A 16,187-nucleotide genomic window follows, 5' to 3' on the forward strand; every position below is an offset into this window, starting at 1 on the left:
CCCCAGATAGGTATTATACTGTCATTATGAATATTTATTTTAAAAGGGAGAAAACAACCATATTTGATTTTCTACAGTTACATTTTAAAAACGGTAGAAGGCCCAATTGCATATGCACAGTCGTGCATGTGGTCTGGTATTTGCACATGTAAGGGACAAGTTAAGTGACTCTGTGGTCATTTCTGTATGCAGTTCCTGGTTTGTGTGGGCAGTCATGGTAACTGTGTGCACAAGATGCACTGGATACAGTTCCATGTGTGTTTGTGTGCACAACTCTCCTATTTAAAAACATTCATCTCTATTCACTTTATTAAATTAGTATTTTGAAAATAGTGTCCCAAAGTATCATATTTCTTATTTTGCTAAGAATATATAAGAAATAATAATATAAGAAATTATTTTTATTGTCTTTTATCAAAACATATGCATTTTTAAAAAGTAAAGGACTCTTCTAATAGTAGTGTTAAGTTCTGTTTTGAAACAAGAATCAGAGTAAAGTTGCAAATAAACCATTAAACCAGCTGATCTCAATACAACGATCTTTTCATTTAATCTATTAGAGAAACATTCTTAGACCTCAGCATCACCAACAGATATGAGAAACATTTGAATAGTGCCATTGAAATCAATGCCATTTCTACTTAGGCTTCTTAAAAGAAAATGACTTCACGAATATTAACTATCAACTAATTAAGACGTAATTAAATGCAAATACTACTTAACAGAAGTAATTGAGAGAGAGGCCTGTGGTTAGGGAATTAGTAACTGATTTAATACACACAGCTAACAGCATCACCTAAGCAATAAATTGGACTGCAAGAACTACTGTAGCTGATAGTGATTGCAAATGCACTGTAGCTGTTTTGTAAATTGCTATGTAATGCCACACCTTGAAGATCCTCAGTTTTACAAGAATTGTGTTAAGAAATCAATGCAGAAAAGCAATTAAATTGTATGAACCTACTAGATTCTTATGATTCCTATGGTAAAGAAAACTAAAATGAATCAGTTTCTTATTAGTTAGTAAAACTCCTATGAGTAAAATTCCTACCATGCTCCAAGTCATGCTGACATTTGGGAATGGACACCCACTAGAACTATACCAGTTTGCTGATAGATTTTGCTCATCTTCCACTTGAAATGTATTGTCCCAGTTCAGCTGTGACTTTCCCTCTCTTTTTTTGCATATATTTGTACAGAATAGTATCAAATCTATGTTTCTGCTGTATTACTGTGGAGAAATTTTAAAGGACACTAATTTTCAACTTACGGGAAAAATACAAAGAAATAATATCCACTAACTTGTCATCCAGGGATCACTGAAAACCAAGGAGGCAATCAGAGTACAATGTATAGAACATATATATTTTAGTCAATGATCCACAAAATTTCTGAAAATTGTCAGTGCATGTCAGAGAGAGAGAGAGATTCTTCCATGTCATACAAGTGGTCATTCAAGAACTGGAATAGAAAAGAATTTCACAGAGAAAAATAATAGTTTTGCTCTTATTAATAGGACTCTCCAATTTTGTTATATTGATATTAAAGCTGCCTTACAGTCTCTCTGATCTTTAGACAGAAAAATAGGAGCAAATATTGTCCAGAGCTTATAAATGGTGCTGAGGTAAACAGAAGATTGTATAGTTCTTTGTATGACAACCAAAAATATTTACTACAAGGAAATTATTGAATTGGTAAGAGCAAAAGAGCAAAAGTTCAGACTTGGCTTCATGGGCTGTTTTACCTCCAAAACTCCTTCTTAAAAAGCTGGTATGTTCAAGAGGACTATAAATAATGACAAATTGCAGGTAAATGTCTTTTGTTCTGTCTACAATGGTTTATTTGATTAGGTTTCCAGCGATTAACTTCTCTACTACCCTTACAGAATGAAAACTGGGTCAGCTTCTGTTGGTAGTGCATGGATTTTAATTAGAGACATGTAGGGAGAGAGAGAGTGCCTTCCTCAGTCAATACTATATAAGAAAAAAGGTGAATTGACTAAGGAACCTTCAGTTTCAGTGTGAGGTGTGTTTCATTCTAAATTTTCATTCAGTGCCCCAGAGGAAGTCAGAGTAAGATGGGGGGAAAGGAGATAGCAATGTGCTTTTGTCTCTAGCAGCTGTCAGGTTCATAAAAGGGCAGAAATAATTTTTAACGTGCAAAATAGTATGGACTTCTGTTCTTTACAATGCATTTGTCACAATTTTAATGTACCTCTCTCTCTTCCCTATTAGTCATTATTGGCTGCAACAGTATGTTTTGGAGGGAAAGATTAGTGTGAGGCCCTGGTCTACACTTAAATGTTAGCACTTACACTGCTATGTCACTTGGTGTAGCCAGACAGCCAGCCCCCCCACCACCACCCCTCAGACCAGCATTGCTGGAAACACAGGAGGAAACCGGAACAGGGCACTTAACATATATTCCAGCACAGCCTTTGAAGCTGTGGAAAGCACAGGTGTGCTGCTACAATGTGCCTCTGGGAACATATACGACGATTAAGCTCACAGCAGGCAGAGGCCCTGTGACAGACATGGCTCTTAGCCCCTACTAAATAGCGTGATGCACACACACCAACATCCTAGGTGGGAAAATATTTACCCTGATAAAAGAAATGTCCAGTAGTCGAAACTTATTGTTTCTCTCCTTTGCAAGTGTAAACTACTCTTGCGAAAGCTGGCGTCACCCAGACAGACCAGCCTCAATTTGGCATAAGAAAGGAGAAAGAGAATAAAGGAGTACAGAGGTATAAGTAGGGGACCATGATTTTTGAGTGCTTTTCACTATCTATCTGCTGGTCAGATAAGTGACAGCCTCCCAAGGCTTCTGCAGCTAAGAGGGTCCCTACGCCTTGTCCCTTATTCGTCTTTCCGCGGAATTGAGTGACCGATCCTGGCTTGGCACCGCTGGAATCGAGAGATGCAAGGAGGGTAAGAAGCACCCACACCTGATCTCCTATCTTTAGTGTACACATATTTTGAAATAGAGCTCTATACTTTGTTTTCTTTCTTTGAGATTGTGGCTTCAGTTTTGTAACTTGTTTGTGTGTGTAACATCTCTACATTTAAATAAGTAGGCACTAGCAATTTTGTAACCACATGATTAGAATCTAGCTTAATAAATTTTGGTAACCATTTATGCATAAGCCTGACTTGTTTTCTCTGGTTTACTGTAAAGCAGCCAACACAATTAAAGAACCTCAGCCGTTTTGGCTCTAAAGCCTGGCCATTAGGTGAGAGTACTAAGAGCCTAGCGTTGAGTTGTGCCGCCTCCACGGGGCAAACTCTTGGGGCACCTGTCAGTCAATCCTGGCTGCCCGCTGCGAAGGAGCTCTGAGCTCTAGCAGTTAAAGTCACGGGTGTGGAGAGGCTCTTAGTGCTGCCATTGGGGCACCTGTCAGTCAGTATTGACTGCCCGCTGCGAAGGAGCTCTGAGCTCTAGCAGTTAAAGTCACGGGTGGTTAGGACCTTGGGGCATCCGTCAGCCTAGCCCGGGCTGCCCGCCGCGAAGGGACAGTGCGTCCTAGCGGTTAAAGTCACGGATGGTATAAACGGGCATAGCTGGCACCTCACCAAACATCCTTGGCTGTCGGCTAACACTTGGGTATGTGAAAAATCCACACCCCTGAGCAACATAGGTAAGCCTACCTAACCCCCAGTGTAGGTAGTGCTATGTCAACAGAAGAATTCTTCTGTTGACCTCACCCGCACCTCTCAAGGAGATGGAGAACCATCCTGTCTACACGGAAGCACTACAGTGGTGCAGCTATAACGCGGCACCTGTGCCGCTGTAACAATTCAAGTCTAGACAAGCTCTCAATTGTAAATACAAAGCCAGAATTTTATGATTTCCAGTACTAGACATGCAGGGTTTTTCCTCTTCTAGAGAATTTTGGGAGAATCTAAACACTGGTATGAAAGCTAGGAAATGGTAGCTGTCAAGCATCTCATACTGTGTATTGGTGGTTTTTGTAATCTATATAATTACCCATTCGAAATTAAACTGAAAAGCAGCTATATCTAAGACAAGATCTTTAAAGGTGAAAGTCTACTGTGCTAATTCAGGTTTGTTCCCAATTTGTAGTGATTTCCCATATTTTATTTTATTTTTACCTGCCTTGCTTGAACTTCCCTTATGTTGTGTGCTTTTTGTTTGGTTGGTTTCGGTTTTTTGTTTTGTTTTGTTTTTTTCCAGAGTAGTGTGATAACTATTCATTAGCACAGTGGTTTATTACATCATTATAATCCCACTTTGACATGCTTATAACTTTCTGAAACAAATCTCACATTTTGGTTTGAAATTTCCCTTGTTTGCTCTCTCTGCAGAGGTGAGGCAGGAAAACATTTTTTGGACATTTCTGAGTTACAAGAGGGTAAAAAATGCATTGTTCCCCCTTAAAAATATAATCACATTCTTTTCCCTGTAGGAATACCTCAAAAACTTTGAAAATATGGCATTTAAATAATCCTCAGTGAGGATTTATATGGTTTGCTAAATTTGATGAGGGGTGGGAGAAGGAGTGTTAAAAATAACGTTAGCAGTACATTAAAATCAATTGAGGAAACATTGCAGAAACTTCTACAAGATTACATATGTAGACAGGTTTATCTCCACATCTAAGTTAAGGGCCAGACTGTACTGGATGGGCACAGAGCACACTCTGCAGCTGTGTCCCACATTACACCCCTAGCCAATTTGTGGTCAGTGGTTGGCTCGCTGTGAGGATGTTAGGAAGGAACCAAGAACTGCAGTTATGCCCATCTGTTGCATCAGAACTCAATAAAGAGAGATGGCTCCTTCTGTCCCTGCCCACTATACACATACAAACAAGGGCCAGGCACGATCTTTCCCTAGACGCGGTCTGTCTATATAGGGAAATTACATTGTGTTAGAACAAGGCCCTGAGGACTCATAGTAACTAGCACTATATAAACTTTGAAGTAGGAATTGTTTTTAACATTGTGTTGGCTGCTTGTGATTCATCCTACGGTATACCACACAAATTTATATCACAAATTTAAAAAGGATGGCCCTGTCTACACTGAACATTTTATATCATGTTAATTACTATATTTCCTCAGGGTCATGTTCTAACATGCTGTAACTTCTGAGTATAGACAATCCCTGAGGGTATGTCTACACTGCAGTGTAAACCTGGGGTTAGTAGAACTTAAGTTAGGAGACCCTGGGTTTGTTAACCTAGGGCTTGAGTGTCTACACTTATATATAGCCACAGGTTAGGAACCGTTGAACCCTGAGTCCCAGCCTGGGTCTCCCATGTCTACATTGCGTTATGCAGGCCCGAGTCCAACCACCCATAGCCTAGACACACTTCCAAAGTGTGGCCGTTCTAGCCCTTTGTTTGTGGTGCAATAGGAAAACTTGACTGTTCACCAAACTTGACTTCCAGAGGACAAATAAAGTCGACCGATGGGATTTGGCAGACTCCCAGAGTACGAGTCCATTGAGGCTGCATCTACACTGAGAAGCAATAGGTATGTCTACATCGCAGTTAGACACCCATGGCTGGCTTGTGCCTGTTCTTTCAGGCTCATGGGGCTCAGGCTAACGGGCTGTTTAATTGTGGTGTAGACATTCTGGCTTGGGCTGGAGCCTGGGCTCTAGGACCCTGTGAGGTGGGGAAGATCTCAGAGCTCGGGCTGCAGCCCGAGCCAAAACATTTACACCCTGATTAAATAGCCACACAAGCCTGAGTCAGCAGGCATGGGCCAGTTGCGGGTTTTTAGTTGTCGTGTAGACATACCCAATAAGGCTTGAACCCGGAGTCCCAGCTTGACTCAGGCTTGGACCTTCCAGGACTATGGGCTCCTGGGGCCCTGGCCGAGCCCTGGGTTAGCACAAATTCTGTGTAGATGGAAGGGAGGTTAGGCTTGAGCCTGAGTTTGAACCATGAGCTTACATTTCAGTGACGATGTGCCCTAAAGGTACACCTACAAAGGGTAAAAGACCCACGGCCATGGCTGACCTGGGTCAGCGGACTTGCCCTGGTGAGGCTAAAAATCACTGGGTAGATATTCAGGCTCAGGCTGGAGCCTGAATATCTACACAGTGATTTTTCAGCCCCAGAACACAAGGACCTCGAGCCCAAGTCAGCTGATCCATGCCAGCCGCAGGTTTTCTATCCCTGTGTAGACATACCCTAAGTGTCTAGTTGTATGAGTTAATTAACTCCACTGATAAAGCTTGTTAGCTCTGCAAGTCAGATAACTGAAGAATAGAGAGCTACCAGCTCCACCTGCAAAGCCAGAGGAGCTTATAAACTCTATGAGCTGAATACTTGTAAAGCTTCTATTTTCTTTCCTTTTTTCTTCTCTTCTCATCTTTTCTTTAAAATGCCCATAAGACATTTTATGCAAAATCTATATTAATACTTAACTACATTTATAGAGTTGGCATAACAAAAAATTAGAAAATGCAAAAACTAAGGTTCCAACAGAAATGCTAATTCAGTGGCTTTGTGTAGATATGCTTTGTGTATACTGTACACATAGAGGCCATATTCTCACTCTAGCAGCACAAAGCAAAGCTTTAAAGTTGTCCTAAGTGGCCAATTGAGGATCTCCTTGTGTAATTGAATCCCCAGGTGCCACAGAGCGAACTTCAGATATTGTTGCTCTGAAAGCATTTTTGGAGAGATCTTGGTTGGCATCTGCTCCACTCCAGCAATTGCTAGCTGTTGCAATGGCCTCGTGGGGACTACCATAGGTGAATGTACTTTTATAGTAGTCCTTAGGTTACCCTGGAAATTGTGGAAGGGCAAAGATGGTATAAAGTTGCCTTTGCTATCCCTTTTCCCCTCTCCCACCAGATCCTGCACTGAGTGCAGGTTTGCCATTCCCAAGGATTGGGACCTGTATGTGTAGTAAAATATGTTGCATTGTATGTCCAAAATATATGCCATAACTCACCCAGCATATGTAGTGCTTTTGAATTACCATTGTTTCTGAATCCTTAATTTTGCATTTCCTGATTTCTTATGATTTTAAACATAGGCTAAAAAATGCTTGAATGCAGTATTTGTGCATTTAATACATCAAATTTCCAGCCATAGCATTGTAACCCTAATCAACCTTCCTATTTTAATATTTCATTACATTTGTTTAGTCTCTATTTTTTATTAAGTAAGAAATAGCAGTTTTTGTATCAAGCCCATGTTTCCTGTGATCTACTTAACAATCACATCTGTTGTACCTCAGAGGAGGCCATCATATGACACTTCCAAGAAGTGTAGAAATCTCAAGATACCACCACAAGTTGGCACTTAGACATTTCTTCTTTTACAGCCTCAGAAGCGCAAGTACAAACATTAGGGACTGACTTCAACCTATCTGGACTCTAACCAGTGCCAAGGCACAAATCTGTACAATGTTAATTTCTAGGCTGGATTGTATGAGGTTTTGTTTGATGAACTTCGGCACGCGGCCAGACAGATTCTTGCAGACCTGAGGCTTCCACAGTCTACAGTATTTATGACTGTATGATGATTACATTTTGTGATAAATAAAAATTGTTTTGTTGACATTTAAAGCTCTCCAGAAATTTCATCCAGTTTATTGCAGTGACTGTTTGACTGTATGCATCAAGTTGTTGGGTTCTTGCCATTCAGGAACTCTGGTTGATTGCTAGACATGGGGCCAAGGCTAAGGTTTTCGTTTTCCCTGTGGAATGCTTCTGTTCCTATTGTACTTTAATCTTAGAGGAATGTTAAGTTGTCTTAACAACTTTATTGAGTCCAATAAAGGTTTTACTTTACATTTGGGCTTTACAAATAAAGGGCCAAATGTTCCTCTACCTGCCATCCCATTTGCTTCAGGCAATTTTTATAATGCACCTCGGCATGCACTGTCTTAATAGAGCTAGTTTTATTGTACTGTCTTCAGTGTCCTCGTTTAGAGCCTGCTTTGGGAGTGCAGTAAAAGGGGTTGTTGTGCTAAATAACATCACATGGAAATTTACTCTGATATTTATGAGCACGAAGCCTATTCTGCTGTAGCAAGAGTTTGCCATTCACAGGGTGCAGCTGATCTGTATAAGTCCTGACTCGTTGGTCTAAAAAAAAAAAGTGCTCCTTGCCGGTTGGGCCAGCTTCAGGTGTGGTGCTGGCACGTCCACAAATGGAGGGTGTCAGTAGCAGAAACTATGCCCAGAGGAAGCTTGTAGTGATGTCATCCGTCACCCTTCCACTGGGAGCTGGCATGACATTGCCTGGGGAAGAGGGTGAGGTTGAGGTTAGGAAGACCACTGATGGGGTACTTGTAGAGCCCAGGCAAAGACTAAATCACCTCTTGACACTTGTGGACTCCTTGAAGAACACAGCCTGGCCTTTCCTGTGGTAAAGAGTGAATCCCTTCCACCCCTCCTGGGCACAGAAGCTCTCGCACATGCAGTTTGCACCTCCCTGCACCAGAAAATGAATCTAGCTGCGCATCTGCATTATACATTATATCATAGAAATATTGCCCAACTAGGTAGGCACTTTTTAAAAAATAGGAGCTGTCACTCAAAGCTGAATTTTAATGAAAGTCAGCTAATTTATGAGAGTTTAAGTATCATGCAAATAAAGGAATAACATTAAAGGAAAATAGAAAAAAAGTTGAAAACATAGGAAAGTAAGTTAGGAAAGAGTTAGTAAAAGGAGCTGTAGAGGGAAGGAGCCAGAGCCCACTGAAGGAGGTTGTGGAGTAAGAGAGGGTTGTGTGAGGCCTTTTACAAGGATGAGGTTCCATTGGGATTGCCAAGTGACTGTCATGGAGCCTGATGGGTTGATTTCAAAGGTTCAGATAATTTAGATAAGCACCCAACCTTTAGAATACTTATACAAAATGAGCCTCAGAACTTCAAACGTCACAAACTCTGTCAAGGAGAGGTTTGAGGTTTTGCCTGTTGTGACTTGAGAACAAGTGTGAATAAAGGATTTGACAGGGATGAAACTGGGAGACAATAGTGCACCCAAAACAAAACAAGCCCCCTTCACTGCCCCATTTTAGCAGGAATCTATTTTTAACCCTATGTCATATTATAGCATTCATTAACAATGCTGAGAGTAACAGTATGCCATTGTAAAAACTCTGATTTTCAGGCATTTATCTTTTCACACAAATATTTTTTAAAGTTTGAAACTCAATGTGTACATTCCTGGCCTGAGACAGAGAGGCTTTAAGATTCATGTAGTCTCTATTTAGCTGGCTTCTTAATGGTTCAGATTATTTTTATTCTTTTTTAGTAATAAAAGGCTAACTTTGTGCTTGGGAGAAAGCAAATTTTTGTAGACTTGTGATTATCAGTACCCACAGCTCCCACTGACTTAACCTTTGACAATAAGGTCATCTGTTATTAATATTAACTGGAGTCTTCACTGCTGAGACATAAAGAGCATAGTAACTATTTTTTACCAAATATTTTGTTGTATCAAGGACTAAATTCATAGGAAATCTTGATGTGAAATTATTTCATTGACATTAGCTATTAAACGTTTGATCGAATGGAATGGAATGGACTGTCTTAGTCAGTTCCATCGAGAGTGTACATATTTCAGTGAGATCTCAATGGATGAATAATAATGCCATAGAGTTTTTTCTATGCTGACATTTGATATTACAGGGATTCCAAGACAGCTATTTTAAAATGCTCAGCACAGTACAGACAAGAGAAATGAAAGAAGCAAACTGTAGTATGTTAAAGTGGCATTGACAGGCTGTGATCTTTCCATCTCGGTAAAGTGTTATAAATGGTGAATGGAACCTCAGAAATCTGTCCTGTGTAGTCCCCAGAATTATTGAAAGTGATTTCTATAACTAGGTTCTCATTCTTTGATGCATGCACATTATGGTGACAAGACCATGTCTCTAGAAGACTCATTTTGGCCCCAAACTGCTTAATCCCTGGTTTTCCTCTGCTATTTACGATGAGGGTTTACCCTCAGGAGAAATGTGCTTCTGTCACTGTTAGTGAAACCTTTTGGTACCCATTTACTCATTTGGCAGTATTCATGTACCTTGTCCCTGGACTTCATTCTTCACAACACTGTGGAGCCAGGAGCCTCCATCCATTTACACCTCTCTGTACTGTCCTTTGCCTAAATAGCTTCTGTGTTTTCCTCAGTGGTAAAGTTGGACTTCTTCTCAATAGCTGGTTCAGCGTACAGGGCTGTGCAATGAAGCCCATTCTTTTCAAGTTCACTAAAAGACCTCCAATGAAGGATTTGTTTACAAATCTTACACAGAAGTAATGATAGAGAATCTAGATCTAGAATAAGATCATTCAAGATAGATCTTCGACCCAATTACTTGTTGCAGTGTTCCTTATTGTAAATTAACTAGTGTTTTGTCCATTGGGTAGTTGTAGATTCCTAGTTTTAACTGTAGCACTTAATTTCCTTCCTGACATTAAATGTAATCCTGGTATTGGTGCTCCAGCCCCTACTCCCTTAAAAAAAATTCCATTAATGAGACTTTTTAAATTCCATTAATGAGACTTCTAACCATATAATTAGATGTGCACCTCAACTTGACCCAAGAGAACCCCAAAACATCTGTGGCCGAGCCAGATGTTGGCCCTGCTAATTAACAAAGAGCTTTTAGAACCAAATAAGGAGCTTTGTTCCCATCCTGCTTAAACACTTTACACATTCTGACACCCAAATTTAATGCAAAGTTGGGGTTGTTTTTTTGTTTTTGTTTTTGACTGAGTTGTGCATATTAAAACACAGGGGCTGAGAAAACTACATGAACTGAAAATTAAGATTTTTTTTCCCCCCTGAAACCTCTGGAAATTGAGGCTGCTCACTTGCCTGGACCTAATATACTTACATTGTTTGGGTATATAATATATTTTGTTCATGTGTATCATATATTCATGATTTTTTTACAGTTGCTATGACCCACACCCATATCCATTTCAGCAGAGTTCAAATTCTGCTACATAAGTACATTTGAGAATTGTGGCATGTTCTTTTAACATCAGGCCATAGAAGACCGTCATTCTGATGGGTAATCTATTTACTTTGTTTTTACACAGCAACAGAATCTAATTTATTTGTGTGCCCATCTGGGCTAGATTGCTCATTTTAAGTTAATTTAACAATGATAGACTGCTACTGGCCTTTTCTTTCCCAGGAGAAGAGGTTGACAGACAGCTGTGTAGAGATGCTATCTATCCAATTCCCATTGTCTGTGAAGTTCCATGCCCAAAGGATTGTGTAATCAGCATGTGGTCTGGATGGTCGTCCTGCTCTCACACCTGCTCAGGCAAAACCACAGAAGGAAAACAGATGCGAGCCCGCTCTATTCTGGCATATGCAGGTGAAGGTAAGGTTGCCTACTTCAGCAGTCTTTGTATTTGGTTCTGAATTGTTAATTAACTTAACAATGCTGAAATAATTCAGTGATCAGAGAGAGCAGATTAGTACAATGCATCCTTTCTTTTAAAATAAAATCCATTATTATTCAATTAGAAAAGTCTGTAATGTTAATTTTTAGTACAGGGTTTTTTTCTTTCTATTATTTTAATGAAATGGTTATTTGGTGTTTTTCTTTGCTTTAAGTAATATTGATTAGTCTTTTTGTCTTTGTACAAGTGTATCTTTCTTTTCTTATTTTAAATGCACTTTTTTGCTATTCTGCATTAAACCAGGGAAATGATTTACCATAAACAGACTCCAATGCAAGATATCTACAAGTCTTTTGTAGTCCTACATTATGCCTAACTTACTGCAAACACTTAAGCATAAGAATAAGTGGATCAGAGTTTTAGTGGATACAACAGATAAATTGCTTTTCCATATCCACAATCAAAGTTGTTGTTATTATTCATAATAATAATAATTTGCATGTATGTAGCATCCTTTCATGGAACTGATCCTGCAGATTTTTACTTGTGTAAATAATCCTGTTCATGCAAGTGCTCTCATTGCCTTCAATTTGTGTACAGTATCTGGTGCTAAATAAAAAACAAGATAAGTGAATATATACATAAAGAGAGCAGGTCAGAGAGAAGAAGATAAGGGTTTCAGTGACAGGTTCATGTGTCTGCTCTGATGGTTCTGCACACTTCTTGATAGGTGTATTGTTTTAAATATGCATTGTGTTTTAGAAAAAGGACTATCATATATGTGTGTCAAATGCTGCCTCGTCAGGCATACAGGCATCTAAGTGGCACACCACGTGCTACACAGTGTTGGACAGTCAGAGGAAATTTGGGCCAAGAATGCTGGCACAAACCTTTATTTTTTCTCTCAGATTAAAAACTAAATGAAAGTGGGGCTAAGTTTGAGACTGCATCTCAGTGTCTTAAGGGTAAAAGCATTATGGGGATGTTGTAATTATGTCAAAACCAAGCATTACATATCCAAGAAATTTAGCTTTAAAATTAAACTTAAAAGAAATCCAAACATGCACAGGTTTGGAAATATTCAGTTAAGGCCCTCAAAATACCTTAACTCCCCCTAGGAGTGATGCTGTACAATAACCATACAACTATGTTTTACGTACAATAGTGTTTGTGGTCCCAAATTAGATTAAACTTAATTTTAAGGACACATTAGATTTCCTCCCACCCATCATGGGTATCACTAGAGCTACGATTAAGCCTGTGTGAAATGACTGTACAAAGAAAATAGCTCATCTCGTCTGGTCAGGCAGTAGCATTGTCTGGGTTGTGGGCATATTTACTGATCAAACAGTATCCAGACAGGACTTTATTCAATGAACCCGCGAACAGACAATGTATGAGACTGAATTCCCAGTGCATCGTACATACACAAGCACATCTTAAAAAAGTGAACTCTGGAAAATGATTATATCTAATGTCCTATACCTTTTAGATGTATTTACTGATACTGTGAACTAAATCATCGGAACTCTGCTTCATGAACATCCAGCATTTTATAGGAGTTGCGCAAGCTTTCTTGAGCAACATGCTTGGGCTTTTGATTAAGCAACAGTATCACCAAACCCAGTGCTCCAAATGATACTGTTCTATGAAGTAATGTCATGTTCAGTTTTGTCATTTAAAAAAAACAGAGCAATCAAGAATTGTACTACTGCAACTCGAGTCCTGTCACATTACACCAGATTCACAAAAGAGAAAACGTGTAGGTATCACGTTAACAAATAAACGGCAATCCTACAGTATTTGTTAATATTTTACTATTGGAAAATAGGCACTGCCAAATATCTATATTTTACAGAAAAAGAAGCACTTCATCAATGAAATCAGATAAAGACATTGTCTATACAGGGAAATTGAGTAATTAGCACTGCCACCATTCCTTTGTTATTCACTTTTGAATTTTAAAGACTATAAAATCAAAGACAGTCTGCTATACTTACCCAAACAGTGCAACATCAGAGGGCCAGATTTTTAAAGGAATTGAGACATCTAAACATGAAGGTAGGTACCTAATGGGATTTTATCTGCGTCTTTGGGTGCTAGATACCTTTAAAAATCTGTCCCAAGGACCTTACACATTACTGCACTGCTGCATCCTGGCCAGCTGCACTTGAAGGAGGATTCACCTGAAGGAAGAAGGACAAACAGTGTTGCACCCTTGGCTCCCCCCACAAAAATCCTGCAGAGTTCTGTCAGGGTAACCTCCAGGGGATTCAAGAAAAATGGGGAAGATGTAGCGGAGCTGACACTTTTGACCTTTACCCTTCAGAACAGCTCTGTTGGAAGTACAAGGGACAATTTTTAATGATCATATAATAAGTAGCTGCTATAGATAGATCTACATGACAAAAGAGAAATGCTGTTTAAAAATGAGAACAAATAAAAGTGATTCCTTTCTCTTGCCCTATTCCAACATCTCAAAAATCACAATAACCAGATTTTGAAAAGACAATTATGAGGAAAACTCCCCAAAAATGAAATTCCCTTGAGCTGTTGGCTTTCATGTGTAACTCAAGACATTTGCTTTTAATTGCTTATTCAGCATTACAGGAAACAGAACTATTACCACCCTTTACTACTGCAAATCTTGACTGTATCCCTCAGAAATATAAACCTGATTTTAGGAGATGTTATAAATATAAAGGGAAGGGTAAACACCTTTAAATCCCTCCTGGCCAAAAGAAAAACCCTTTCACCTGTAAAGGGTTAAGAAACTAAGACAACCTCGCTGGCACCTGACTAAAAGGACCAATGAGGAGACAAGATACTTTCAAAGCTGGAGGGGGGGGGAAGTGTTGCTTTTGCCCGGACCAGAGCAGGAATGCAGGTCAGAACTCTTGTAAAGAGTTAATAAGCAATCTAGTTAGATATGCGTTAGATTCTGTTTTGTTTAAATGGCTGATAAAATAAGTTGTGCTGGATGGAATGTATATTCCTGTTTTTGTGTCTTTTTGTAACTTAAGGTTTTGCCTAGAGGGATTCTCTATGTTTTGAATCTGATTACCCTGTAAGGTATTTACCATCCTGATTTTACAGAGGTGATTCTTTTACTTTTTCTTTAATTAAAATTCTTCTTTTAAGAACCTGATTGCTTTTTCATTGTTCTTAAGATCCAAGGGTTTGGGTCTGTGTTCACCTATGCAAATTGGTGAGGATTTTTATCAAGCCTTCCCCAGGAAAGGGCGTGTGTAGGGCTTGGGTGGATTTTGGGGGAAAGACATTTCCAAGTGGGCTCTTTCCCTGTTATTTTTGTTAGATGCTTGGTGGTGGCAGCAATAAGGTCCAGGGACAAAAGGTAAAATAGTTTGTACCTTGGGGAAGTTTTAACCTAAGCTGGTAAAAATAAGCTTAGGGTGTTTTTCATGCAGGTCCCCACATCTGTACCCTAGAGTTCAGAGTGGGGAAGGAACCTTGACAGGAGACATTGACTACCACCGGGAGTCAGGGTGTGCAATAGTAAAACAAAGAACAGTAAGCAAATGATCCACCTAAATTCCACCACAATCTTAAATTTCTTTCTAAAAAGTGGATATCCGTGGGAGTTGTTTGTGCTCAGCCCCTCCAAGGATCATACTTGAGGCCCCGATTCAGCAAAGCATTAAGCCTGGAAGTAAATCTATCCTGATTCGGCACTGATTGGAGACAACAGGGTCTGGATCAGGTCATAGAATCATAGAATATCAGGGTTGGAAGGGACCTCAGGAGGTCATCTAGTCCAACCCCTGCTCAAAGCAGGACCAATCCCCAATTAAATCATCCCAGCCAGGGCTTTGTCAAGCCTGACCTTAAAAACTTCTAAGGAAGGAGATTCTACCACCTCCCTAGGTAACGCATTCCAGTGTTTCACCACGCTTCTAGTGAAAAAGTTTTTCCTAATATCCAACCTAAACCTCCCCCACTGCAACTTGAGACCATTACTCCTTGTCCTGTCCTCTTCTACCACTGAGAATAGTCTAGAACCATCCTCTCTGGAACCACCTCTCAGGTAGTTGAAAGCAGCTATCAAATCCCCCCTCATTCTTCTCTTCTGCAGACTAAACAATCCCAGTTCCCTCAGCCTCTCCTCATAAGTCATGTGTTCCAGATCCCTAATCATTTTTGTTGCCCTTCGTTGGACTCTCTCCAATTTATCCGCATCCTTTTTGTAGTGTGGGGCCCAAAACTGGACACAGTACTCCAGATGAGGCCTCACCAATGTCGAATAGAGGGGGACAATCACGTCCCTTGATCTGCTCGCTATGCCCCCACTTATACATCCCAAAATGCCATTGGCCTTCCTGGCAACAAGGGCACACTGCTGACTCATATCCAGCTTCTCGTCCACTGTCACCCCTAGGTCCTTTTCCGCAGAACTGCTGCCTAGCCATTCGGTCCCTAGTCTGTAGCGGTGCAAAGCACCTAAACATATGCTTTGCTGAATAGGGGTGGGATGACTCATGCTTAAAGTTAACTATGTGGAATGCAGGCCGTAGAGAGTAAATATGATTTATGAATAAAAGATAACCTTGTAGAACTGAAATACCATTACCACCATACCTGAAGTATAGTTTTCACCTTCTCTTGGATTAAACTATATCATTTCAGATTATAACTTTTAGGCTTCACTAAAATTAGATTGGTTGTCATTTGCCTGACAGTAAATCCATTATACCCTTTAGTCACTTCTTGTTTGACAAATAATTAGTGACTTTTCACCTTGAGAAATACACAACAAAGTTTTAGCTATGCTTCCAGAATTGATTTCATCATTATTTCTATAGACAATGCTCTTCACACTG

At 39.8% G+C, this 16,187-nt stretch overlaps 1 protein-coding gene across 1 annotated transcript in view; it reads left to right on the forward strand.

Moving 5' to 3' along the window:
- The window catches only part of THSD7A (thrombospondin type 1 domain containing 7A), a 522,439-nt gene that overhangs the window by 399,007 nt on the left and 107,245 nt on the right, over positions 1-16,187 (forward strand). Inside the window, exon 9 of the mRNA XM_075125837.1 lies at positions 11,136-11,327. Within this exon, the coding sequence (XP_074981938.1) occupies positions 11,136-11,327 (192 nt within the window). The remainder of the gene's footprint in view (positions 1-11,135; positions 11,328-16,187) is intronic.

The sequence above is a fragment of the Caretta caretta genome, chromosome 2 (genome assembly GCF_965140235.1).
Source record: "Caretta caretta isolate rCarCar2 chromosome 2, rCarCar1.hap1, whole genome shotgun sequence".
Classification (NCBI taxonomy): Eukaryota; Metazoa; Chordata; order Testudines; family Cheloniidae; genus Caretta; species Caretta caretta.